Source organism: Dipodomys spectabilis, unplaced genomic scaffold, assembly GCF_019054845.1.
Source record: "Dipodomys spectabilis isolate Male_0828 unplaced genomic scaffold, ASM1905484v1 ptg000215l, whole genome shotgun sequence".
Lineage (NCBI taxonomy): Eukaryota > Metazoa > Chordata > Mammalia > Rodentia > Heteromyidae > Dipodomys > Dipodomys spectabilis.
The window spans coordinates 6,726,479-6,754,005 of record NW_024870892.1 but is presented as its reverse complement, the minus strand read 5'-3'; the positions used below and the strand labels follow the sequence as shown (position 1 = coordinate 6,754,005).

The 27,527-nt window shown below is 52.0% G+C and overlaps 1 protein-coding gene across 3 annotated transcripts; it reads left to right on the top strand.

Annotated features, from left to right (window-relative positions):
- Positions 1-4,057: 4,057 nt before the first annotated feature.
- On the top strand, positions 4,058-27,346 carry Cars2 (cysteinyl-tRNA synthetase 2, mitochondrial). Of its 3 annotated transcripts, XM_042697110.1 has the most exons (15): positions 4,058-4,257; positions 4,445-4,495; positions 7,115-7,232; positions 11,776-11,847; positions 12,200-12,305; positions 16,276-16,359; positions 18,089-18,221; positions 18,984-19,117; positions 20,762-20,829; positions 21,242-21,308; positions 21,739-21,877; positions 23,717-23,840; positions 24,618-24,716; positions 26,715-26,921; positions 27,184-27,346. In XM_042697110.1, the coding sequence occupies exons 1-15, from the start codon at positions 4,058-4,060 to the stop codon at positions 27,253-27,255; spliced, it is 1,674 nt and encodes a 557-aa protein (XP_042553044.1). In that variant the 3' UTR covers positions 27,256-27,346. The 3 variants fall into 3 exon arrangements, with proteins under 3 accessions (XP_042553044.1, XP_042553045.1, XP_042553046.1); XM_042697111.1 differs by lacking the exon at positions 27,184-27,346 and having other exon boundaries at positions 24,618-24,732; positions 26,715-26,905; XM_042697112.1 differs by lacking the exons at positions 26,715-26,921; positions 27,184-27,346 and adding an exon at positions 25,435-25,456 and having other exon boundaries at positions 24,618-24,732.
- The last annotated feature ends 181 nt before the right edge of the window (positions 27,347-27,527 follow it).

Below are 27,527 nucleotides of genomic sequence, written 5' to 3'. Positions count from 1 at the left end.
AGGGGGGGTGAGGGGTGTACACCGGAGCCGGCACCAGCGGCCCAATGGAGAACCGAGGAGTGGAGTCTGATTGCATTTCTACAACCGCAGGCCTTGGCCACCACTCTACACACCACAAAGCTGAGACCCCATGACGTTACGTGGAAGGAGAAGCCTGTGACGTGGAACTTGGGGAGGACTCACGACCCTGGATTAGAAACCTGCCCTCCCCACCGAGAGCCCGGAAGTCACTTAATCATGTAACTGCAAGGAGGGAAGGGGCCCTTCTGATCTTAGGCAGAGCATGAGCAGTGTTCATCTGAGCTCAGGAACCAAGGTTAAAAGTAACTTACTTCCGAACACACATGGCACCGGCCTGAGTCACCAAGACCACCTACACACCGACTTCATCGCGGTGCTGTGGGTTCCTGGCCTCCACTCTGTGCAGACACAAACCACACAACTAGGGGTCCCTCGTGCCAGCCGCAGTGTTCTGCATGCTGGAAGTCTGGTGAATTTACCTACACGAAACAGCTAATTTGCCCTTTGGGGATAAAACGCCAGAGAACGTTCAGTTTTTGATTGCCTTCACAAGGTGGTTTTCTATACAAGATTAGAAGACCGCCAGATAAAACCATAATCGTGTGTTTTACACATGCCATTAGGAAAAGGTGCTTAATGTTGAAGATACATCAAAGAATTTCATGTTATAGATTTGCTTTTTGTAGAGTAGTGATTTGCAAAATAGATGTTAAAACTTTTTTTTTTTCCTAAAATGGTTTGGGCTAGGGTGTTGCTCCGTGAGAGATCACCTGCCTGGTGGGCACAAGTATCTAGGCTTGTTTCCCAAACACTGCCATGAACAAGTAGAAATAATGTTGTGACATTGAAGATGCTCAAACCTATTGAAGACGAACAGATTCATCTTCATTTTGAATCCAGGTGACCATGGTACTCCCACCTGTAATCCTAGCTACTCAGGAGTCAGAACTGAGGATCAGTTTGAAGCCAGCCAGATTTTTACCTCTCAATCACCAGAAAACTGCAGAGGAGCTGTGGCTCAAGTGTAGAGCTCTAGCTTTGAGCAAAAAAGCTTAGGGACAGCACCACTCCTAAATTCAAGCCCCAGGACAGGCACAAAAAACAAAACAAAACAAAAACAATCAGAAAAGATCCTGGAACCACATTTTGTATTCACTAAGAATACAAAATATGCCTAAGAAACTATAATCATCATAGTTTGGAATAATTTTAATTCACTTTCTTTTCCTGACTTAGATTGGGAAGAGGTGATTCAAATGGACAGAATTTCCACCTCTACATATCTGTATCCACAGTGGGAGTTACCTTCTAGAAACCCCCACAATAGGTGAAAATTGCAAAGTAGCAGTGTTATATAGTTGTCTCTCGCTGTACTGCACTTTGTGGATTTTCACCTATGGTGGGGGTCTTTGGGACATAGCTTCCACGATAGTTGAGGGATCACTGTTTAGTAATTGAAGCCTCAATAAGTGAACGGAAATATAGCGATAGATGACTATATCAATATAGATATAGATTGATAGATGCAAAATTTTCCAGTCACTTTACCTTAGTATTATGCAAATATTCAGTGTTGCATTTTATTTTATCACACATGATTATAGTTTTATTATTAAATATTGGTTATCATTCTTTTGATGATTTCCAAAAACCTTAAGAATGGATTTGCCACTTGTCAAGGGTGGAACACATTACAAAACTAGTTTTCTGAACATAGAAGATCCCTTTGTTGATTTAAGACATCCTGGGCCTGTCCAAATGTACCATATATCTACATTCATGTGGGGATTTGGTTTCAGTGTTATTAAATCTCAGTTTAGAAAGTCTACTCTGGATCCTTCCTTGAGCTCTGAGTGTCCCACCTTGTTTTGGATATGAAGTAGACTTTGTGAGACGTCTCAGCAGTGTTCAACAAACCATTTCCAAACTTAATGAAAGGTATCTTCAGGAATTCAAAAGAATTTATCAAGGCCTGGTGCTACTGGCTCATGCCTGTAATCCTAACTACTCAGTGTTAGGTTTTAAAGGGGTGGCCGAGTAAGAACAACACCACACATGTGGTATTCAGGTAAGGGGTAGGTTTATTCATCGTTCTGGCTGGCACCAGGCCATGTTGGCACTTCAACATAGGAAAGGGGGCCTCTGGCCCTGAGCTAGGCCTTATCTAGGGTAGGGGCGGGGACAGGTGTAGCCACATCAAATCCAGATGTGACCTCAGCAGATGCAGAGGTGACCTCTTCCAGGTGTGCCAGTTGCCTAGGTAATACAGGTACTGAGTGGAGTCTTTGCTGGGAGGAGGATGGAGTCTGCTTGCCATGCAGGAGCAGACCTTACACTCAGGAAGTTGAGATTGGAGGACCATGGTTCAAAGCCAGGCTGGGCTGGCCGTGAGATTCTTATCTCCACTAAGCCACCAGAAAACCAAAGTTGCACTGTGGCTCAAGTAGTAGAGCGCAAGCCTTAAGCTGAAGAGCAGAAGGACAACGCCCAGGCCCAGAGTTCAAGCTCCACAACCAAAAAAAAAAAGAATTTACCAAGGGGAGGAAATAGACTACAGTAAATATAAAAGACCACTGCAAAAACTGGAGGTGGAGCTGTGGCTCAAAGTGGCAGAGTACAATCCTTGAGAAAACAAAACAGCCAGTGCTCAGTCCCGGGGCTCTGCGTTCAGACCCCAGGACTGTCCTGTGTCAATGTTCTCTCTCTCTCTCTCTCTCTCTCTCTCTCTCTCTCTCTCTCTCACACACACACACACACACACACACACACACACACACACACACACACACACGCCACTTAGCAATTACCATCAAACACAGAATAGCACTGGAGGGGAAACAGGAGGTCCTGCTGGAGGATTTAAGGGAGCTAGGAGGCATGGGTAGGTACTAGACAGGGGTTGTCTGTGGAGGAACAACAGGTTCAGCGCTGTACAGCCTTGTACGTTAGAACATAGTTTAACAGAACCGCAGAACTAGAGTCCAAAACCTTCAGAAAAAAAGTACTCTAGGAACATGCTTGTTTATCTTAATCATTTGCCTTTCAAAAGAACAACTAAAAAAGGAACCTCTGTGCTGTTTTGGACTGCAAAAGCAAAGGGTGGTGTGTTGTTTTTTTTCAAGAAGGTGGGAGGGGGCGAATTTATGGAGCTCATTTGGAAACAACTCATCATGTTTTCGTCCTGGAGATGGATGATGGTTTAATCTTCGTTTTCTGCCACACGCACTTGATGAAATGATGAATGACCAGTCTCCTCCGGTTGGTCTTCCATCTGGAAGACCCCCTTCCCCCCCAGAGGGTACCGGTGCTCAGTGCTCAGGCAGACCGGCTGCGTGTGCAACACGTGCATATTAAGATTTACACGTGCTGTGCATCTGGGCGCGCATACGATTGCAACGCAGACATGCTTGGTGCATGTTGTGCAAACCTGACATCCTGGGGTGCAGGCATTCGGTGTCACATACGTGCGTGTGTAGGGGTACAGGGGGCTCTGCTGGGGTGCGTGTTGGCTGGTGGTGTGTCGCCGTGCAGACATCTTGGGGTGCAACACGGTTCGTGTTGGTAACTACTGGGCGAGCGAGCCGGGGTTCGAGACAGGGAGCCGGGAGGAGAAGGCCCCGCGCGGGCCGGGAGCCCAAGGACGCCCAGGCGACCTGCGCAAATAAGGAGAAGGAGCGACGCGGCCCCGCCTCTTCCTGCGCTTCCGGAGCGGCCGGCGCGCGCCGCGGCCCCTCCAGCCCACCGCGGGCCTCCCGCCCTTCCGCCCGCCCCCACCCCGCCCGCGGAACCTCCTCCCTCCGCCGCTTCCGGGAGCCCGCAGGCCTCGGGGGCGCGGTCAGAGCGGTGGCGGGGCTTGTGCTGGGCGTAGCCTGGGTGGGTGTGGTCTTGCGAGGGCGGGGCTGCTCTCCGACTGCCCGCCCGAGACGTCGCTCCGGCGGGCGTGGCCTCCAGGGAGGCGGGCCTCCGCGGGCGGGGCGTCGGGAGCCACACTGCGGCTGCGCGCCGGACCGCTCGCGTCCCGCCGCGGGCCGCAGTCATGCTGCGGACCCGCTGTCCCCGCCTGAGCGCTCCGCGGTTCCGAGCCGCGCTGGGACTCGGGCGCGGCAGGCCGTCGAGCGTCGGGCGCCGGGGCGCCTGGCTGCGGCCGACGGGCCACGACACCGGCGTGCAGGTGTACAACAGTCTCACCGGCAGGAAGGACCCGCTGGTGGTGGCCCGCGCGGACGCCGTCTCCTGGTGCGCGGGGCGGGGCTCCGGGTTCCTCAGGCAGCCTGGGAGCGGTGCTCCGGCCCGCGGGTCGGGGTCACGCGTGAGGCGCGGACGCGGGGTGGAGGCGTCCTGCGCGCTCCCGGAGGGCTGCGGTCCTCGTGGCCGAGCATGTCAGGCCCCTCCGTCCTCACGCTGGATCTCATCTTCGTTCCAGGTACAGCTGCGGACCCACTGTGTACGACCATGCACACCTGGGCCACGCCTGGTAAGTCTCACGTCCAGGGAGCCTTCACTGAGAACGGCAGGCTTTGCACAGTTAAGGAGATCCCTCCGTGGCCGCTGAGTGTCTTCTTGTTGTTGTGGGTCGTGGGGCTTGAACTCTGGGCCTGGGTGCTGTCCCTTAGCTCTTCTGCTCAAGGCTAGTGCTCTACTCCTTGAGCCACAGCGCCACTTCCGGTTTTCTGGTGGTTAATAGGAGATGAGTCTCATGGACTTAACTGTCCGGGCTGGCTTTGAACCGTGATCCTCAGATCTCAGCCTCCTCAGTAGCTAGGGTGACAGGAGTGAGCCACCGGCACCCGGGCTTGAATGTTTTTATCCACTTGTTACCACTTTGCAGACAGTGTAACAAGTGGACGGATGGATGACCCCAGCCCTGCTGTTTCCATAGGCCTCTTCACCTGCATTGCAGGCCAGGACACCCTGGGAGGCCCTGTGCCGGGAGGAAGTCAGGAGGCAGTGTAGGGATCTGGAACCCAGCTGATAGGAGATTGCTTAATTCCTTGGGTCCTGGTTTCTCCATCTTCGAGACAAGGGTGATAACTTTTCTTTGTTGTTGTTGGTCATGGGGACTGAACTCTGGGCCTGGGCACTGTCCCTGAGCTCTTCAGCTCAAAGCTGGCACTCTACCACTTGAGCCACAGCACCACTTCTGGCTTTTTCTGTTTATGTGGTGCTGAGGAATCGAACCCAGGGCCTCATGCATGCAAGGCAAGCACTCTGCCACTGAGCCACCTTCCCAGTCCAAGGGTGATAACTTTCACCACAAATTTTCAGCCTGGTGCCGGTGGCTCACACTTGTCATCCTAGTTACTCAGGAGGCTGAGATCTGAGGATTGAGGTTCAAAGTCAGCCCAGGCAGGAAAGTCTCTATTAATTGGAGATCAGAAACCCAGAAGTGGCACTGTGGCTCAAAGTAGACCACTTGCCTTGATTGAAAGACCTTAGGGACAGCGCCCAGGCCCTAAGTTCGAGTCCATGACCTCCCCCCCCCCCCCAAAAAAAAAAAAAAGTCCAGCTTTCTGGATCTTCATCGATATTTTAGGTGGTGTTGTGTGGCACATGGCTGTGAATGTTACACACAAGTGAGTGTGGGCAAAGCCAGCCCGGCTTTTGTCTTGCAGCGATGGAGATGGTATGGAAGCACCTTAGTGATACTCCTGGTGGTGGGAGGAATCTTAGCAGCCACGCCAGTGAGCACTTCATTTGGGAAAACACGTTGAGGGCAGAAAGCCTGGCTGATGTCACGTGCTTGGGAGGCTGTCAGAGGAGGTGGCTTAGGTCTTTGGCTCCTCTTGCTTAAGTTTCTGGCTTGGGAGGCTGTCAGAGGAGGTGGCTTAGGTCTTTGGCTCCTCTTGCTTAAGTTTCTGACTTCAGCGGTCCTTTTACCTGCAGGGCATGCATTCCTGTGAAGGCGTTTACAACCTGAATGTGGGTGTGGTTATGGCCTAGCTTGTGGCCTGTGCCTCTAGTCAGGCACACCACCTGACCTGATTTCATTTAATCTAGGTATGGATCGAGTTTTCTTGGACATCTCATTTTTGCAGTCTTTCCCAGCTCTAGACTAGTGCAGGCCCTAGAGATGAGAACAACTGACATGACCTAACTGACATAACCTGTGGTTTTGGAATCTGTGCCACTGGAGTGAGATTCTGCACAACAGCCTTGAGGTTCCCAGGACTTGGCCCAGACAGACTCCCGAGTTAAACACCTGGGCAGGGAGTTTCTGGAAGAGTTTTGTCACTAAGACCAAGGTTTGGCCTCAACTGTGTTTGGAGTGTGTAGAGTTGGGGAAAGGGGTAGCTAAAGTGTGTGATAACATGACCAACTAGAGTCTGTTTTTTCAGTGCTGAGTGTTGAGCCCAGTTCTTGCATATGATAAGCATGATTTGTCTTTTATTCTCTGGAGGAAAATTATCTTGTGAACTCATACTTAGAGAAGCCATGGGCATGGTAAAAGTGGACATGAAATAACTGACCTGGGGCTTCAGGGCTGCTTCCATAAGAAACCACATTCCTGAGATTTGAAATGGATGTTGTACTTTTTGGTTTTGTAAGTCTGACTTACCTCAACATAGCACGTAAAGAAGCTGGACGTCAGTGTTCAGGAATGGCCTGATGCAGCTTGCAGGGTTGTATTTGTCCTGATTTGTGGTTGTTTGCTTCTATTCTTGGGCTTGAACTCAGGGCCTGGGTGCTGTCCTTGAGCTTTTTCCGCTCAAGAGTAGTGCTCTCCTACTTGAACCATGGCTTTACTTTCAGCACTTTGGTGGTTAATTTAAGAGTCTCATTGACTTTCTTGGTCAGAACTAGCTAGGATGACAGATGTGAGCCACTAGCACCTGGCACAAGTGAATTTTTTGATGTTTAAATAGATATGAGCCTCTTTACCAGTTCAGAATTAAAAGTACTTATTTTCTGTGCTGAAATTGGTTGTAGTTCTTTCATACCTGAGTGGGCCACAGAAGCATCCCATCAGTGGAAGGCCAGCCTTGCTAGTTCCTGTTGAACAATCTGGTCATTGTACTGCAAGAGTGAGCAGTGTATTAAAGTAGCGGGAGCTTTTTCAAGGATCGTACACCAGAGAAACGTAACTTTCTTCCAGCTCCTATGTCAGATTTGACATCATCCGAAGGATCCTGACGGAGGTGTTTGGATGCAATGTGGTCATGGTGATGGGCATCACGGATGTGGACGATAAGATCATCCGACGAGCCAGTGAGGTAAGTGTGGAAGGTGGACGCTTCTCACTAACTTGGTGGATGAATGACAGCTGTTCTTTCTTAAACTGTATTCTACAAAAAAAAAAAAAAAAAAAAAAAGCACTCACATTCTGTCATCCATACAGGACCCAGTTATTAGGAAAGGAAGTTCTCTTTGGAACTATGGTCAGTTTAATCCAGTTCCAGTCCCCCTGCAGGGAGTAACTCTCCCTCATACCAGTACAAGTGTGCACCACCATGCCTGGCTTTAAGTGTGTGAGTGTGTGTGTGTATGTGCGTGTATGTGTATGTGTGTGTCTGTGTCCTGGGGCTTGAACTCAGGACTTGGCTGGTACCCCCTGGCTCTTTTGCTCAAGGCTTTACCACTTGAGCCATGGCTCAATTTCCAGCTTTTTGATGATCAATTGGAGATCACAGTCTCATAGACTTTCCTGTGGGCTGCCTTTGAACTGTGGTCCTCAGATCTCAGCTTCCTGAGTAGCTAGGATTATAGCCATGAGTCACCAGTAAACGCCTAGCTAATTTCTTTAAAAATTAAATCTTCTGCAGAGTAATGGGAAGCAGAGTTCAGAGGATCCCTGCCTCCCTTTGCCTAGATTTCCTTAGCAAAGATCTTCTCCCTTTTGCATCAGCATAGGCCTGTACCAACCTGATGTCCAGCCCACTGTGAATCTTCCAGACAGGGGACCAGCTTGTTTGCTACCACATGTCCCTCTCAGAAACAGGCCCTGTCCCGGTGTTGGCCCATCCCATGACACCTCCCTTCTCTTCTGGTCCAGGACCCCCTCTGGACTGTCCCTCAGCCTATAAGGATGCCTGGGCTGTCACTTGTTGGTTGTGCAAGTCCTTGACAGTCCTGAGACAGCAGGCCTTTCCCTTTGTGGCACATTTCCTCCTTTGGCAATGAGTGTCCAGGGTGTAGGTCTGTAGATCACACTGACCTTGTGGGCAGGGCCTTAGACCCAGACTTCTGATTCCTGGCTCCTCCAGGCAGGGCCTCTGCAGGTGTGGCTCTGCCATGGTGGTGTTGGATTTCTCGTCATTCAAGGTTGGCCTTGAACTGACACTGTATAGCTTACCACCTCCAGAGGGCGCTCCAATATTCCTGGCTTTTAATTTTTAATTAATTTTTGTGGTGCTGAGTATTAAACTCAGGGCTTGCACATACTATGCAGGTGAGCCAGGCCCCAGCCAACTGTTGTATTTTTTTTTTTTTTTTACCAGTTACTGCTGACAATCTATGCTGAATTTGTATGAATTTGTGCACAGGGTCAGTACTGTCTGTGGTTTGAGGTGTCTGCTGGGGTCTCACAGGGGATACCCAGGCATAAGAGGGAGACTATTCTAGCTTTTCTTTTTTCTTCAAGATAGTGTCCTTTAATATGCCTTTTATCTGAAACCATAGTTATAAAAGGATGTGTTTTTCAGTTCTTAGAAAAAAAAAAAAGGCTAGTCTTTAATAAAAGCCTTTTCTAAAGTTAAAACAGAAACTTTTTTTTTTTTTTGGGGTCCGGTCGTGGGGCCTGAACTCTGGGCCTGGGCGCTGTCCCTCAGCTCTTCAGCTCAAGGCTAGGACTCTACCACTTGAGCCACAGCACCACTTGCGGCTTTTTTCCTTTTTTGCTTATGTGGTGCTGGGGAATCGAACCCAGGGCCTCAGGCATGCAAGGCAAGCGCTCTACCACTGAGCCACCTTCCCAGCCCAAAACAGAAACTTTTTTTAAACTTTTTTTTTGGTAGGTTATGAGGCTTAAACTCTGGGCCTGGGCATTGTCAGCTGAAGGGGAGCGCATTACTACTTCAGCCACAGCCACTTCCGGTTTTTTGGTAGTTAATTGGAGATAAGAGTCTCGTGGACTTTCCTGCTTGGGCTGGCTTTGAACCATAATCCTGATATCTCAGCCTCCTGAGTAGCTAGGATTATAGGCGTGAGCCACCACCGTGCCCGGCTCGTTTGTCAGTCCTGAGAGGAGCTCAGGGATGTGGAGGAGTCTTGTGTCTCTGGTCAAGCACCACCAGGGTCTCCAGAACCTTTTCATAGTGCAGATCTGGAAGTATTAACACCAGCTCCCCGCCCTCCCCATTGCCTGCCAGTATCCAAATGAGTTACCTGGCGTTTTCCTTTTGAGACTGGTGAAGTTCACTGGACATGATCACCTTAGGCCTCCAAAGTCCTCCATGCTAGAGCGGGGTCAGTGTTTTCTCCACAGGCTGCATAACGCAGTGCATGTGAGTGGACCACACTGAAGTGTGCACTTCTCCTTCAGTGGACACGTGGCCTGCTTCCAACACACCCTTTTAAGTTTTGCTTGATAATCTTTCAAGATATTTGTTTTTAAATGTTGACAATGACGTCATTATAGTTTTCTGAATTTCTCCCTTGACTTTAATTTTTGGTCTAATTTTATCCTTTGTCGGGGTAAAAATTCACAGCAGGTTAAACAGGTACATCTGCATGGCACAACACTTTATGTTAAATCATCCTGGTGATTCCCACTGAGTGACTCAGGCCCAAATCATTCTTGTGGTCACTGTCCTGTAATCCCTGGCTTTCTGACAATAAGAAGTGTTCCAGAAAGGCTGCAGGCTGAGTTTGAGTGTTGAGGGTCAGTCCCCTAGGGCTCCCTAGGAAGAAGAGGGAGGCTTACTTGACATGGTTGCTTGTACTGCAAGGACTGGAGCCCCCTGTGGCTCTGGCTTATGTGGCTTGTGTTAGGGAACGAAAGGCAGCTCTGTCCCAGGGTGTGGGATGACAGCTGCTTAGGAACTGGATTTAACATCTGGCTTCTAGAAGGGACTACCCTGGCACAGAAGGAGGGTGTAGCCCTAGCAGTTCAAACGCTACCAGAAGTTGTCTAACCACAGCTGTGGGTGTGGGACTGACCTGACGTAGTTGTAGGTATTAGTCCCAGGGGACAGTGTGACAGTGTTGAAATGGATGCTCCCTGTGGACATGGACACGCTGCCCTTACCCCACAGTGTGCTTTGTCCCTTTCTTTTCCGCCTCCTGTTCCCCCAGAGCCTGTCATCTGCCTGCCTCCAACTACTGCCATTAAACACTGTTGTACCGAACACAGACAAACAGTGAACCTGTTTTTTTCTGGGAAACTCTAGAATTCAATACACTAACTGGTTTGAATTTATTTTATGATAGAAGATGGCATTTCAAATCAGTGGGGGAGAAAGAGGGATTGTGTGACAGTTGGGTCGCCATCTGGAGAAAGACAAACACAAAGCCGTGTCATGCGTCGTCCACCTCCAAATGGGAGGCTGATGAAGAGCTGTGTCAGAGAGAGGAAGCGGTTTCTAGAAGCAAGCCCATGACCTTCCCTACAGTCTCATGTTCTGAGAAAGGGGTGTCCCAGTTTGTTTCCAAGTCCAGGACCCATTCAAGGGAAGAGATTCAGAAAGACTGCAAACATAAACAATATTCTGTGTGCTATGAGCAACCATACTGTTGAAAATCTGAAAAATGAACGGAAATTTATATCAGGGCTAGATGATTAATTTCTGCCAGGCATGGTGTGACACATGCTGGTGAGCCAGCAACCCAGGAGGCTGAGGCAGAAGGATCTTAAGTTCAAAGTCAGCAATGCAGTGAGACCCTATTTCAAAAGAAAAAAGCTAATTTCTTGACTATAGAAGTAGTTTCTATAATAAGATGTACAACTCAGTATAAAAATGGATATGGAGAACTGTAGATCTTTTATGAGATGTCCCAGCTCACTCAAGAGAGCACCTGGGCAGTGGTGGCTCATGCCTATAATCCTGGTTATTCAGGCATTGAGATTGGAGGATTGAGGTTCAAAGCCAAGTCCCAGGCAGGAAAGTCTGAGAGACTCTTATCTCTAATTAACCACCAGAAAACTGGAAGCGGAGCTGTGGCTTAGAGTGGTAGAACACTAGCCTTGAGTGTAAAAGCTCAGTGATAGTACTCAGGCCCTAAGGTCAAGTCCCAGAACCAACAAAAATGAAAAGCTATTATTGAGGGTTTGCGCTCAGGACCTCATGCTCTTGCTTGGCCTTTCCACTTAAGGCTGGTACTCTACCACTTGGGCCCCCACCTCCATATCCACGTTGCTACTACTTAATTAGAGCTAAACATTTTCAGATCTGTCTGCCTGGGTTGGCTTTGAACCATGATCCTCAAGGCACAGCCTCCTGAGTGGCTAGGATTACATGTGTGAGTCACTGGCACCTGGCAAGATGCTCTCTTTAATATAATTTTGACCTTTATCTTTTCCTCTTGAGGGGCTCAGAGGTAGGAACTTACTTCTTGTCTTGTAGACTAGCCTGATGATTTTGGTTTAGAAACACGGGGTGGGGTAGCTTTGCAGTCCACAGTAGGAATCATGGCCTTACTAGTCATTACTAGTTTATTATCTATGACTGATGCTCTGGGCAGGGTGGAGCCACACTGAGGCTCAGCCCCAGCAGGTGGTTGCCACCCCAGCCACAAGGACAGCGTGCAGGAGTGGGTTTGCTCCTGGGCAGTACTGGGCATTCCCCAGTCTGCTAACACACCCATCCAACCCCTCTGCAGATGAACATGACACCTGCTGCTCTCGCCAGCATCTATGAGGAAGATTTCAAGCAAGACATGGCTGCCCTGAAGGTAAGGCACATTGACTCTCCCTCCTAGGAGGAAAGCATGTGGAACCAGGGAGAGTAGAGGTGCTGACTTGAGTGCTCCAGAACAACCCAGTCCTAGAGTCTGAACACCTGCCACCAGTGCTGACTAGAGAGACGCAGATCTAGGGTGGCAGTGTGCGATCTGGCTTACTCCAGCTAATGGAGAGTCCACTTGGTCCAGCTCCACAGACTGCCCTTGGCACACTGGGAGACTGCCGAGAGCCCACCAGCATCACTTAAGGCCGTCATGGAGGTGCAGCTCAAGATGGCAGCGGCCTGCCGGGGCAGGTCTGCACACTTCGGCTCAGAGCCCGGCCATACTCATTCTCTTCCAGGTGCTGCCACCCACCGTGTACCTGAAGGTGACTGAGAATATCCCTCAGATAATCACTTTCATCGAAGGGATCCTTGCACGTGGGCACGCTTACTCCACAGCCAAAGGTAGAGTTTATGTTATAAAAACTGGCCATTTGTGATGGCACTGGGATTTTGAGAAACTAGAAATACCTGTTGTTGAAACTTGCTGACGTTTCACAGTCTGTGGATGGGTTCCTGCAACGACAATCTCCCGGGTTTCCTCGCAGCACTGAGTCTGTCAGGAAAACCCTTGCGCCTGTTCTTTTTGGCACAGGCTTCCCCAGTGGCAGGGGACATGTGTGCCCGAGAGCTGGGCATGGTCCCCGTGGAGCCTGGGCAGCAGGTGTCCAGGTGTTCATTGCCTGCTTTCAACTTTGTTTATGAATTGATTTTTTTCCTTTTTTTTTTTTTTTGGGGGTCCGGTCGTGGGGCCTGAACTCTGGGCCTGGGTGCTGTCCCTCAGCTCTTCAGCTCAAGGCTAGCGCTCTACCACTTGAGCCACAGCGCCACTTCCGGTTTTTTTCTTTTTGCTTATGTGGTGCTGGGAATCGAACCCATGGCCTCAGGCATGCAAGGCAAGCGCACTCTACCACTGAGCCACCTTCCCAGCCCCCCCCCTTTTTTTTTTGAGCTTCTACTGGGGCTTGAACCCCAGAGCCTGAGTGCTAGTCTTAGCTTTTCCACTTGAGCCACAGCTCCACTTCTGGCTTTTTGATAGTCAATTGAAGATAAGAGTCCCACAGACTTTCCTGCCTGGGCTAGTTTTGAATTGGGATCCTCAGATCTCATCTACCTGAGGAGTTATTTATTTATTTGGGTCCGGTCGTGGGGCCTGAACTCTAGGCCTGGGTGCTGTCCCTCAGCTCTTCAGCTCAAGGCTAGCGCTCTACCACTTGAGTCACAGTGCCACTTCCGGCTTTTTTCTTTTTTGCTTATGTGGTGCTAAGGAATCGAACCCAGGGCCTCAGGCATGCAAGGCAAGCACTCTACCACTGAGCCACCTTCCCAGCCCCATACTTATTTATTTTTGTCGGTTGTGGGGCTTGAACTCTGGGCCTGGGTGCTGTCCCTCAGCTCTTCAGCTTAAGGCGAGTGCTCTACCACTTGAACCACAGCGCCACTTCTGGTTTTCTAGTTGTTTATTGGAGATCAGAGTCTCACAGACTTTTCTGCCTGGGCTGGCTTTGAACCACGATCCTCAGATCTCAGCCTCCTGAGTAGCTAGGATGATGTATGAGCCACCAGCGCCTGGCATCATTTAGAATTTTTTTTTTTTTTTGGTCGGTCATGGGGCTTGAACTCTGGGCCTGAGCACTGTCCGTCAGCTCTTCAGCTCAAGACGAGGGCTGTACCACTTAAGCTACAGTGCCAAAGGCAGGGCCTCTGATGACCTCTCCCTGTTAGCGCTTAACCCTAGGTTGTTCATATTAGTGCTCCCCAGAAGTTAGCTACCTTTCAGCACTAACTTGCTTGCATGTAAATTAAAGGAGCCTAGAGCTGTGGTCAGCTATGACCATGTCCTTCCCGGAAAGGTCTGTCCCTTCCATGTGGCCATGGAGTCAAAGGGCTCACTGTACTTTTTAGTTTTCATTTATTCATTTTGGCTCTACTAGGGATTAAACCCATAACTCTTTCTAGTTTAGTGCTCTTCCACTTGAGCTCACTCACTAGCACACTTTACCCCACCAGTCTAGTCTCCCTTGCTCCCTGCTTAGTGACTTTGGTGCGCGTGCACATGTGTGTGTGTGTATGCAAATTCAGGACATTGCACTCTTGCTTGGCTTTTTTTTTTTTTTTTTTTGCTTTAGCTGGTGTTCTGTCACTTAACTGTGCCTCCTCTTTCTGCTTTTTGCTAGTTGATTGGAGATGAGAGTCTCACAGGTTTGTTTTCCTCAGATCTGAGCCTCCTTAGTAGTTAGAATTACAGGTGTGAACCACAAGCCACCAGCTCCTTGGGGACTTTTTCATGAGACACCAGTTTGTATGATGCCCTCATCCTGCAGTGTAAGACTGGCCTAGTGTTCATGTGGCTGCTCCTGTGGTCACATGGGGCTCAGCCTCCCCACCTCTGTACCCCTCTCTGGATGCTCACCAAAACCATGCTCTGTGGTCTTTCCCGTGGTGCACACAAATTTCTTCCTCAGTGCTGTCATCTGCTGTACCTGTGGCACCCCGGCAAGCACTCCTAGTTTACTGTCTCCATCTAGACCGTAAATCCTCAGGCTGTAAAGCTCTTTTGCTGAATAATCTATTAAGGCCCCAGCCCAGGGCATGGTGGGGCAGGGTCAGAGTGCTTGCCGCAGGTCAGCAGTGAGGTAGAAAGGCCTGCTGTGGCCACTGTCCATGAGGCCCACAGTGAAGGGGAGCCGAGGCCCTGCACAGGAGCTTGCTTGGGGAATTGCCGCTTCTCCTTGATTCCTTGGGCAAGGGGCCCTTTCTGGGCATAGATGGCAGACAGAGCATCTTTCCTTATTGTCTCATTTCCTTGTGTTATAAAACTTTACTGACGGCATAAACATAATTAATTCAACACATACATTCATCTACTCCCAGTAATTTGGACTTTGACAATTCCACAAAAGCTTGGCTGTAATTTGATCTTTGAACTGTTGGTGAAAACAATTTGTTCAGCAGACTGCAACCAGCAGCGACAGAGATGACAGGGAGATGCAGAAGACGTTTCTTCTGTCTGAGGCCAGTTCTGTTTTCACAGTATGTTTACATGGATGTGGGCCGAGTGTCTCCTCCACTGACAGCCAACAAGGAGATGGGGGGCCTGTGGGGGCAGGCTGATGTTTGGTCACCTGGCTCTGTTTTCCAGGCGGCTCAGCCTGCTCCCCTCTATCCCTCCCCTGTGTCCTGAGCCCCAGGCATACAGTGCGGGGCTCAGGTGCACTTGTGTCTGCAGGGCAAGAAACTTTCTTGGCCACAGGAAATCCTGTTTTCAAGATCAGGGCTTCCAATAAGGGTAGCTAGCCCAAGTGTGTACCAGAAGCCATTTGTAAAAAGTGAACTTGAAGGGCTGGGAAGGTGGCTCAGTGGTAGAGCGCTTGCCTTGCATGCTCGAGGCCCTGGGTTCGATTCCTCCGCACCACATAAGCAGAAAAAAAAAAAAAGCTGGAAGTGGCACCGTGGCTCAAGTGGTAGAGTACTAGCCTTGAGCTGAAGAGCTGAGGGACAGTGCCCAGGCCCAGAGTTCAGGCCCCACAACTGGACCCCCCCCCCAAAAAAAAAAAAAAAAGTGAACTTGAAGACTGAAAGTTACAAATGTATGAAGATGAGAAACTGCCTGTGCCAGGGCCCAAGTGATGGTCCCTGCTGCTCAGGGTGGCAGGCGGGTGAGATTGGGGTGCAGGGGCAGGTCTGTGGCCTGGGCAGCTTTCCTGGGCAGGATCTCCCTCCTCTGAGCCCAGCTGCCCAGCTCTACACTTCCTTCCCGGCCTGGCTGTCTCATACTTGCCTGTGGAAGTGGGCTTAGCTGTCCAGGCCGACGCAGTGTGCCCATGCCATCCTTCATCTGGTGCGCAGGTCATTCAGGAGACATCTGGGCATTGGTCAAGATACGTTGTACTTGTTAATTGCTGAGTTGAAAACCCTTTGTACAACTACTTTAAAGTAATAACAACAACAATAATAAAAGAAGATACTTGGGTAAGTTGTCCACACTGGCCCCAGGCAGAACCAGGAGATCTTGTCTAAAAAGTAACTACAAGCAAAAAGCACCATGCAAGGCTCAGAACAGAGCATCTGTCTAGTAAGGGCAAGGTCCTGAGCTCAAACCCCAGCATCACTAAAATAAAAAGCACAAAGCCTAAGAGCTGAGGGAATGTGAACCACACAACTCTTCTCATGAGAACAGTGGTCTCAGGGAGTGCTGCGCTCCTGTTGGTGCTTTCAGGTCCCCTCCACGCCATGGCCACACACATCCACGCCACAGCCACATCATGCTTTAAACGTGCCACGCAGGCCGCCGCTCTCACACGTAAGCTGTAGTGGTTTGTTGGCTTGAGGCTTGACGAGGTACAGAGATGATGAGTTCCTGTCTGTGTGCCAGGCAATGTCTACTTCGACCTGAGGTCCCGAGGGGGCGAATATGGCAAGCTGGTGAGCGTGGTGCCTGGGGCGGCTACAGAACCAGGTGAGTGCTGAGCTCTCCGGTGTCCTGACCTCCCGTGTGACCCCCAGCTGGAGCAGGACATGTGCAGACGTGGGGCTGGTGGTGACACTGCCCATCTGATCGCTGCGCAGTAGAGTTAATTCATTTCTTGGAGTAGATGAAACTTGGGGAGTCAATGGTCAAGCAATGCCGCCTCTTCCCACCTCCCTGAGCCCTGCCCTCGGTTGCTCTCTGACTCCCCCCAGGTTTCTAGCGTCAGTGAAGAAAACATATTTGAAAAGGAAAGCCAAAAAAAAAGAAAAAAGGAAAGCCGAAAGGGCTGGTGGTGCAGCTCCAGTGGTAGAGCTCCTGCCTAGCGAACACCAGGGACTAAATTCACACCCCAGTACTGCCAAAGAAATCTTTTTTGTTTGTTTGTTTGTTTTTGGTCCGGTCGTGGGGCCTGAACTCTGGGCCTGGGTGCTGTCCCTCAGCTCTTCATCTCAAGGCTAGCACTCTACCACTTCAGCCACATGCCACTTTCAGCTTTTTGCTTATGTGGTGCTGAGGAATCGAACCCAGGGCCTCATGCATGCAAGACCACTGAGCCACCTTCCCAGCCCCAAGAAGTCATTTTTATATAGACCCGAATTTAAAGGTGTTCAAGGGTCACTGCTTCAGGGCCACGAAAGAAAAGCAAGCAAATCCCTGGAGACCAAGAGGTATCTGTGACATTATGCGCCCTCTGCCCGATTCGCAAACTTCTCCCACCTGGCCTTCCATCTTCCTGCATCTCTGGGATAACAGATGTGTCCCATCACACCGGGCTTGTTGGTTGAGATGGGTCTTGCTTATTTTTGCCCCAGCTAGCCTTGAACCAAATCCCTCTGACCTCTGCCTCCTGAGGAGGATTACAGATGTGAGTGACTGATGTCTGAGACATTATAGACGTTACAGCACCTAAGGTGGCTCTGAAGCTACAATTTTCAACTACAGCGGGTTGAGTGGAAGAGAGAGCTCCCTTCTCACCTCTTCCCCATCCTCCACATGGAGCATACATGGGGTTCCCATCCCGGCAAGTCCTCTGTGCCGCTGCCTTTCCACAGCCTCAGCTCTGGCTTCCTGTTAGCATTATCCACACCTTTGGTCCTCAGCTCCACCCAGACTTGAGCTCCTCCCAGCCCTGGAGTTCCCACTATACAGCTGGCCACTCCCTCTCTCCGCCCAGACCCACCTGAGCGTGCACCTACATCACTTCTGACCCCCAGAGCTACCTGCTACCTGAATAATGGAGGCTGCCAAGTGTTCCCTCTCCTGGGAAATATGGCTCCTCTAATAAAACTTGTAATCTTTCTCTGGTGCTTGCCTGCCTCCGCGTGGTCCCCTGGGATGGACGTGAAGGATCCCTACACTTCCCAAATAGGCAGCTCTCTCTGCTGCCCATGCCCAAGAGCACCCAAGGGCTGGGCTGGTGTGCCTCTGCCTCGCCATTAGTCCTTTCCTTGCTGAAGGCCATCTTGGTGGCTTCCACGCTGGGCAGTTAGGACCGAAGCTGCTGCAGGTGGCGCAGGAAGCATACTGTCCACTCGTGGGAGCAGACGGGGGTCGTGGCTGGATGTTGGTAACACGATCTGTTTGGGGGAACACAGCGGACCATCTTCCCCAGCACTCCCCAAAGCAAGCAAGTGTTCTGCCCGCCCATGTCCTCACGGCCTTGAAATGATTGCTTTCTTGTACATAATTAGGGAATAAAAATATGTTCCTCCTCCAGCGATTGATTCAGACAAGCGCCACGCCAGTGACTTTGCCCTGTGGAAGGCAGCGAAGCCCCAGGAGGTGTTCTGGGCCTCACCATGGGGGAATGGAAGGCCCGGCTGGCACATCGAGTGCTCTGCCATGGCCAGGTAAGGCTCCCGTGTGTGGCACTGCCCACAGTAGCTTCATACAGAGACCAGTGTGGGAGGCCCAGAGCCCAGTGCAGGGGAGCTTGGCACTGGCCTCTGCCTGGCTTCCAGGGAGTGGAATGGCTTTTCCTGGTAGCTTCTTGGGACAGCTGTGCCTCCATCCCACCAGCTATCTTAGCATGCTAGCACTTGGTACCTGAACCAGTGAATGATGGGTCTCAGGGAACTGAGGTGCCTCCAAGCAGTGTCCTTAGTCGGCTGGAGAATGACGTGTGTGTCCTTGCCTATCTGGCCAAGCCCTCCTGTAGCACTGGCTCCATGTCCCCCGGGCCGCAGGGCCCATGAAGGCAGCCTGTGGCTCTGCCTTCTTTACCTCCTTCAAAGGTGTCAGGTGGCACCTCTGTCCGGTGGCCCCCGGGAATGCAGAGTTGATGAAGCTGAAGCATAGGTGTTCAAAAGCCAAATGAAAAATGCTCACAACATCACAGTTCTGTCTCTCATTGAGGATGGAAAGTCCTTAAACTCTACCTGTGGAAAGGAAGTTTTCTTTACAACTTGTGTATTGTATCTGGAGGACAGAGTTAAATGTCTTCACTAGGATGGACTGCTGTGTGGGATTTACAGCAGGTTTCAGTTTTCATCTGATTCAAATATCCTAGGAACTGGCCTGACAACTGAGATCTGTTTGCTGTTGCTCAGTGGCGGGGCTTGGGAGACTGGAGCAGAACGGAGCTAATCTACCCCTCCCACCTTGCTTCCCAGCCTGGTGTTTGGAAGTCAGCTGGACATACACTCCGGCGGGATAGACTTGGCTTTTCCACACCACGAGAACGAGATTGCACAGAGCGAGGTCTTCCATCAGAGCAGGCAGTGGGGAAATTACTTTCTGCATTCGGGTGAGTCTTGACTTGCCGGGGTCACTCCACTCTGTGCTCCCTTGGTGAAACAGCTACATTCACCTGGAAATTCATACTTGTATCAGCGACTAGGCAGGCCAAGGGTTGGGTATGTGTGAGATGACTGAAATTTGAGTGGTTGGACCTGAATTTCTTTTTTTTGTGTGTGTCAGTTGTGGGGCCTGAACTCTGGGCCTGGGAGCTGTCCCTCAGCTCTTCAGCTCAAGGATAGCGCCCTACCACTTGAGCCACAGTGCCACTTCCAGCTTTATCTGCTTATGTGGTGCTGAGGAATTGAACCCAGGGCCTCATGCAAGGCAAGCACTCTACCACTGAGCCACCTTCTCAGCCCTAGACCTGAACTTCTTTGGATGCAATGAGGAACATGCAAAGTGCTTTACAATGACATTTTATTCATGCTTATTTCAAATAAGACCATTAACAGAGGAGTTATTTTCACTCTCTCTGTGCCAGTTCTAGGGCTTGAACTCAGGGCAGTTGTGTGGTGTTAGATTTTGGCTCATGCCTGCACTCTACCCACTTGAGCCACAGCTCTACTTCCAGCTTTTTTTTTTCTCTCCTATCCAATTGGAGAGAAGAGTGTCACAGACTTTCCTGCACAGCTGGCTTCGAACCTCCACTCTCTGATCTCACACTCTGGAGTAGCTAGGATTACTTGTGTGAGCTGCTGGTGCCTGGCTTCGTTTGTACTGTGAATGGATCTTTTACAAAGGAGCATACCTTTGAAGTATAAATTGTCTAGCTTCTGGTGCTTTATTGTAGTAACAGAAAATGACCTGACCAAGGCACTGATCACATTCATTTGGGCTGTAACCTCATGAACTCATGACCCTTGTCAGAGACCCCACCTGCTTACCCGCCCCCTTCACTCCCACCCCCCATACTTTGGGGAGGATGTCAGCATGGGGGTTTGTTGGAGGACATCTGCCTCAGACCACAGCAGGGGGCTTTTGTTCTGCAGATATGTCAGATTTTAAACATTTTCACTGCTGGGCACTAGTGGCTCATGCCTGTAATCTAGCTATTCAGGAGGTTGAGATCTGAGGATCATGGTTCAAAGCCAGTCCTGGCAGGAAAATCCATGAAACTCTTATCTCCAATAAACCATCAGAAAACTGGAAATGGCACTGTAGCTCAAGTGGTAGAGTGCTAGCCTCGAGCTGAAGAGCTGAGGGACAGTGCTCAGGCCCAGAGTTCAAGCCTTACGACTGACAAAAATAAAAAATAAAATAAAAAAATAAACATTTTCACTGTGCATAATATCTAACAAGTGATATAGAATTCCATACGCAGGGTTATTTCATTGTGCACCATGTGTTCTGTGCTCCATAGAACCATGCAGGGGAGGTTTTATGCACGTGTAATTCCACAGTGTTAGATCGATGAGTTCAGTAGAACAGCATGGGTACCACTCGTGACATGTTTGGTATGCAGTGCATGACACATTTCCCTGTCTCCCAGGTGACTCTCCAGGTGTGACATGAGCCTTATGACCCCTTAGCTGACTCTGGCCAGGACCTGGATTACAGGTCCAGAAGTTGGAGCCCTGTGTGTGTCCCTCGTGATTACAGAAGGGTCTTGCTCTAACCTAACTGAGAAGGAATTCTTTTGTTTTCTCTTCAGGACATTTGCATGTGAAAGGTACAGAAGAAAAAATGTCCAAATCCTTAAACAACTACATCACCATTAAGGTAATGTGTGGGGTCTGTGTGGACAGCTCACTGCAGGGATGAGAGGTCCAGTGAGGCCAAGGCAGAGACAGATGTTAGAAGAAGGAGCAACTTCATCAGAACCCGAGTGCCACCCTGTGACTGCTGCCTGCCCAGTCCCTGGGCGGGGCTGGCTGAGTGTGGCTCCTGTTCCCAGCCTTGTCCCTTCCCATCTGTGCCCCCAAGAGACATGTGTCCCAGAGGCACCAGACCCCCCAGCAGCTGGGCAGCAGAGTCTTGGGGTGGTAAGTGGCTCCTCTCCGTCCCCACAGTTCATGGTGGAATCTGACAGGAGACCATGTGCTCATGAGATTGAGGACAGGCAGGGTCCACAGGGCTTCCTGCTGTGAGCATGTGGCCTGGTGCAGTGATACACATCACTGCCCCTTTCTAGGACTTTCTGCAGACATTCTCCCCCGATGTCTTCCGGCTGTTCTGTATGCGCAGCAGCTACCGGTCAGGTGAGTGGGGGGGGGAGGGGGGAGGCCTTCCTGGCCACTGCCCACTCAGCCATGCCCACGCACTCACCCATTGAGCCTGAGGACTGCAGGGATGCCTGGGGGGTCCCCAGGATGGTGTAGCTGTGGCTACCCTTTAGGGTCTGGCTGTAATTTGTGACTCAGAAAGTGGTCCGGAGGCAAGACCCAGCACTGTGGGTGCCATGCCCTGATGGCCACTCAGAACTGGCTGTCCCTTCAGCCTTCCGTGGGCCCTCCATCTGCCTGGCTGAAACAAGGTCCTAGGCCAGAAAGTAAAACATTTCCTTGGCCATTGTGCTTTTGGGGTAAAGACCTTGCTTCAGGGCGGCTCTGGGGCCGCAGTGCCCTCAGGTCCCTTGAGTGGGCTTCTGCTTGGCTCATGGCCCCTCCATAGCAGTGTCTCTCTCCACAGCCATTGACTACAGCGATGGGTCCATGCAGGAAGCCGGGCGCCTGCTGCTGGGGCTGGTGTCTTTCGTGGAGGACGCACGCGCCTACCTGAAGGGGCAGCTGGCCTGCGGCCCAATCAGCGAGGATGTGCTGTGGGAGAGGTAAGGCTCTCTGCCAGCAGGAGCCATTCCTGGGGAAGAGGTGGCGCAGGTCACGGGCTCCTGGGAAGCCCAGCAGCTCCCGGGCATTGTCCTTGCTGGCCCTGCTGCCGGCAGAGATGCCACGTAGTGTCCAGGCTAGACCTGCCCTTCCCAGGCCTCGCAGTATGCCTGGCGAAAACCATCCAGCTGCCTCTGGCTCCAAGCTGAGTGGACAGGTTAGACTTGTAGCAACATGGTGGGGATGCAGGACTTGGCGGCTAACGCTAAGCTGCCACAGGAAGCAGTAAGTTGGCTGCTGCAAGTGAAAGGCACCACGTCCTCTGCACATGGTGACCCCTGCCCTGTCCCTCAGGGAGATGCCCCACGCTGTGTGTCTTGGGATGGCCAAGGCGAGGCTGTGAGGGGTCAGGAAGGTGTCACCTCTCATTCTCATCTCCTTCCCACTCAGCTCCAGGCCTGGTGCTGGTGTACTCTGACTGCACGCGGAGGGTGCATGCCAAGTGCCTGCTGGACGTGGATCCGCTGCAGGGCTCACCAGGCAGGGCTCTAACTGGGAAAGATGAGCTGGTCACGCGATCCATCACTCACCACCCATGTGCAGGAACTGAGCTGGAGCAGCCTGGGCTTGCAGGGTCTGGAAGGGGCATTTGAGGGCATAGGTGTTGCCAGTGTGGCCCCCAGTGGCTGGGCTTGGGATCACCTGTGACCAGTGGCTAGCCTCTGCACTGAGTCATTGGGCCATGCCTGCCAGCAGCTACTCTTCCCTTGATGGCTCTGCTCTGTCTCAGCAGCTCCTGTGCTGCCAGCAGTGCACCACTGCTGCAGCCACAGGGCCGCCTCAGCCCCAAGCACTGCTGTGACCATGGAGCCCTGTTGGTCCCCTTCAGCCTTGAGATCCCCCAGACACTCATCTCCCCCAGGTCCCCATAGGATCAGAGAGAAAGGAGGGACGGGTGAGGAGGGCTGTTTCCAGACAAGCTGGCAAGGGCTCTTCCTTAGTGACCTCAGAATGGGAGGTTGGGACCCTGGGTCTGGAATAGCAGAGGTGCTGGTCCTGGAAGGCCCCTGGAGCTGGGGCCCAGCCCAAGGCACCTGTTCCCTCCCAGAAACAGCAGAGGGAGCTGTTGGGAAGCAGGCTGAAGTGAATGCAGAGAGCAAGCAGCACCGGAGGCAGGCCCGCCCCTGCTTCCTGTGCCCTCATGGTGCCAGTTCAGGGCACCCCATTTTCTTCTTCCCCGGTCCCGCACAGACTGCCCTCCAGGGCTGGGGAACGTCCACACTGTTCCCGTGGGTCTTTGTGATTTCCTCATCAGATGGAAGAGGGGCTGTGCATGTGCGGAGACCCTGGACTCCTGAGCCTCTAGCTTTTTTGGGGGGTCTGGTCGTGGGACCTGAACTCTGGGCCTGGGCACTGTCCCTCAGCTCTTCAGCTCAAGGCTAGCACTGTACCACTTGAGCCACAGCGCCAATTCCAGCTTTTTTCTTTTTGCTTATGTGGTGCTGGGGAATCGAACCCAGGGCCTCAGGCATGCAAGGCAAGCGCTCTACCACTGAGCCACCTTCCCAGCCCCGAGCCTCTAGCTTTTGCGGGGCAAAAAAGCCACCAGCTTTCCCAAACTCTCTCCTCACTGGGCAATGTTTGAAGCATGTAATCATAGCAATCTCACTTAGCACCATTGAGTCTCCAAGCTGCCATGATAATCAGTGGACGGATTTCTGATTTGGCTAATGGGGTAACTTAGAGCTGATGGTGACACAGGTGATGGTTAGGAATGTGGGCACGGGTTAGGAAGGAGTGCCAGGCTGAGCCTTGCCAACCTAGTAACTATCTTTCCTCAGGCTCACCAGCAGCAAGAGCGCTGTGAAGGCCGCGCTGGCCGATGACTTCGACACATCCCGGGCAGTTGACGCCATCCTGGACCTTGTGCACCATGGGAACCGGCAGCTCAGGGTGGTCACTAAGGTAGTGAGGGATGTGTGGTCCTCACAGCCCACGCCTGGCAGGTCAGGGTTCCACCCAGGGGAGAACCAGGCTCTGAGTCTCCCATGGCTGGCTGTGACAGGGCCTCATAGGATACTGAGGGCCTACTTCCTAGGAGTAAACACGGAGTGCACACAGCGGTGGAATACTGTGCTGGCAGAAGGCAGCTCCAGGAATGTTCTGGAACAGGACCTGTCAGTCTTGTGTGTGGGGGCAGTTACAGGATTTTTCCAGAACAAGATTGTTCTGGAATAGCCGTTTTCTCTGGGCTGCTGGCTTTCACCCCGAGTCCTGCACCACCAGGCTCCCCCTTGTCCCAGTGGGCACCTTATGCAGCGCAGGGAGTGTGAACAGTTCAGGTGTTGAGTGAAGAGCCTGACCTGTGCAGTTTCCCCTGAAGCCTCTGCCATCCCAGACTCACCTCCCATGGCCCCTCTGTGCCAGATCACTGATGCCTGCCATGGGACTTGCTTCCTTTTCATTCTGACCCAGAATTCCACCACTGTATCCTGCGCCATGCTTAACCCACAGGCCCCTGGGGCATGAGCAGTGCATCACCATTCCTATATGGCAAATGGGTAAAACTGAGGCACGGGGATGGTGTGGTTTGCCTGTGAGGCTGGCCATGCAGGTGGGAACTCATGGCCTCAGCCGGCCGGCTCCAGAGCAGAAGTGGCCACCGTGCTCTCCATGCCCTGGGTGTCTCCTTTGCACATGCGCGGTCCTTCGGCCACTCTGCTCCATGTTGCTCTTTTCTAGGAACCCGGAGGCCCCAGGAGCCCGGCGGTGTTTGGCGCCATCGTCTCTTTCGTTGAGCAGTTTTTTGAGATGGCTGGGATCTCGCTGGGCCAGCGACAGGTGCGTCCTCCCCAGGGTGAGTTCGGCAGGGATCCCCTGGATCCGCCTTTACAGTACATTCACCTTGGGATGGGGTGCCTGTCCCGCTGACATGCCAAAAACATGAACGTCCTCAAAAAATTAGCACTCGTCGCAACCACCCCATCAACTGACATTCTGCATGAACCCCTCGTAGGCAGAGCCCAGCTTGTCCCGTCAGCTCCCATCGGCCCCTTCCTCGCAGTGCTCACCTAGCCACGTGTTTAGGTTGAGGCTGCCAAGGTCCCCCATGATCCTGTCCCTCCCTCCCCAGTGGGGAGTGCCTTTGTCATGTGACACCAGCCCAGTCGTCCACTTCCATTTTGGCCTCGCACCTGTATCAGCAGAGCTGGTCTCCCACTGTCTAGCAGGTTCAGTCTACCTCCATCATTGTGATCACTGGCTGCTGGCCCCTGGCTGGGTCCTGGCATGCTCTATCATCCCCTGGATGTCCTTGGGGATTCCTGTGGTTACTTAGGTCTGCTGGCCACTTCTCAAGAGGCTGGTTCTTTTTTGGTGCCATCCTGGGTCTTAAACTCAGGGCCAGCATACTGTCCCTTAGCTTTTTCTCTCAAGGCCAGTGCTCTACCACTTTAGCCACAGCTCCACTTTTCAGCTCTTTGGTGGTTAATTGGTGTTAAGAATCTCATGGACTTTTTCTGCCCTAGCCGGCTTTGAATTGTAATCCTCTTTATTTCAGCCTCCTGAGAATCACAAGCCTGAGTCACTGGCACCTGCCTTAGGAGGCTGGTTCTTTCCAGTACCAAAAAAGTATTCAGATGTACTAATCAAGTACAAGTGAGCAGGCAACATGGCTCAGTGTGTGGAGCTGAGGCGCACAAGCGTCAACATCAACACTTTACCCATCTGAAACCTAGCAACACTACTGACACTTCAGCTCTAACTCCAGGGTCTACCCGTCCCGTCCCTCCTGGACTCCGCAGGATCTACCCATCCCCTCTGTCCTGGCCTCCACTGCTGTGCGCTGCAGGCAGCATCTGCCCTGTGCACACCCCCTGCTGGGCTCCGGGTCACAGCCTGCCCTGGGCAGTTGCCCTGCTGCTCCTCTGGAGATCACCTTGTAGGCTCTGAGGCCCAAGTGCAATCCCCCTCCCTTCTCCCCAACCTCACTCTGCTTCAGCCTCCAGATTTACCCTGGTAAAGAGGGGAGGGCCCAGAGCCACTTTCAGAACATTTTGCATGTACTCACTTTTCTTGAATTCACGGGAGAGGCCTAATTCAGCCACGCAGTACCCTTCTGAGCTCAGCCAGAACCTCCCCTGCAGCCGAGCCTGTTTATGCCGACCTCTCGTCCCTGCCGGCTTCAGGACAGAACTGCAGTTTGGGCTCATTGTCAGACTACTGGGTTGACACACAGCAGGGCAAGGCATTGGCACCTATTTTGTCCCAAATGTTTAGTTTGTGTTCATTCATGCTTGTAGCTGAGGCTTCGAGACCCCTCAGATGACAAAAGAGTAGCTTTAAGCCTTGGGTGTGTCTGGATCTGGGGGGAGGGCTTGCGCACAGCCTTCCTCTTGGCTTCTCAGAGGGTGCTGTCAGCTTGGCTCTGAGGAGAATGGAGACTTGTCAATATCTGACACCAGCCAGCTTCACCCAGCCACATGAGGTCCCAGGAAGAATGAGCTTTAGGGGATGGAAAAGACGGGCTGGGCTGGGTGCTGGTGGCTTACACCTGTAGTCCCAGATAGAGGATTGAGATCTGAGAATTGAGGTTCAAAGCCAGCCCAGGCAGGAAAGCCCATGAGGCTATCGCCAAAATGCTGGAAGTAGATTTGTGGCTCCTCTGGTAGAGTACCAGTCTTGAGGCCCTGAGTTCAAGTTCCAGGAGCAGCGCATGCATTCTCTCCCTCCCTCCCTCTCTCTCATGGGGCTGGACAGGTTGCAGCCCAGAACCTGGGAGAATATAGCCCTCCTGGCTCTGGCAGGCCCGGCCTGTGCTGAGGTGTGGTGTGCAACCAGTGTGTTTCAGGGGACAGCAGCATGGCCACACTGCACAGCACGGTGGACGAGCTGGTGCGCTTCCGGCTGAAGGTCAGGCAGTTTGCGCTGGCCACACCTGAGGCCACTGGGGAGGCCCGACAGCAGCGGCTACAGGAGAGACGCCCTCTGCTGGATGCATGCGACTCTCTGCGCCAGAACCTGGCTGCCCATGGCATCAACATTAAGGTGAGGGCTGTGCTGCCACCAGCTGGGGGCTGGCGTACCGCAAGGCGGGTGAGGCAGATCTCACCGGCCAGGTGCTGCTGCCTTCCATGGAGAAACCATCCTAACAACACACCCAACTGGTAAGGTGTGCTAGGACCAGAAGGGCCTCCTATCCCTACTCCCCTCCTACTCCCCAGCACCCAGCTGTGCTCCAGACCACCCTGCTCCTCTGCCTGTGGATGAGGAGATGGGATCCAGCAGGATCTTTGCTTCTTTTCTGCAGGACAGGGGCAGTGCAGCCACCACATGGGAATTGCTGGATCCCAGGATCAAACACCAGAAACCAGGGAGCTGAGCCAAGCCCCACCCTCTCACTCTATGGCTTTTTCTTGAGATGAAAACTTTATATTAAAGTTTCCACTTGTGGCTATTCAGCCATCCTTACAGCGAACCAGTCCTGACTCACTGCTATCTTTCCACAAGGGCCTGAAAATGAACCTGGGAGTACTAGCAGCCAGACTTCATACATCCTGGGTTAGGCACCATGGGGTCTGAAGCCAAGGGAGATGGACCTGGGCACAGCTGTGGCCCTACTATGCCAAGTGTGGTGACTGCCCTGCCTGCTTT

Coding starts and splice junctions, on each gene's coding strand:
- Cars2 (XM_042697110.1), top strand. CDS start 4,058: ATGCTGCGGACCCGCTGTCCCCGCCTGAGCGCTCCGCGGTTCCGAGCC. Junction 18,222..18,983: donor GAGTGCTCTGCCATGGCCAG/GTAAGGCTCCCG, acceptor CTTGCTTCCCAG/CCTGGTGTTTGGAAGTCAGC. Junction 24,717..26,714: donor TCTCGCTGGGCCAGCGACAG/GTGCGTCCTCCC, acceptor GTGTGCAACCAG/TGTGTTTCAGGGGACAGCAG.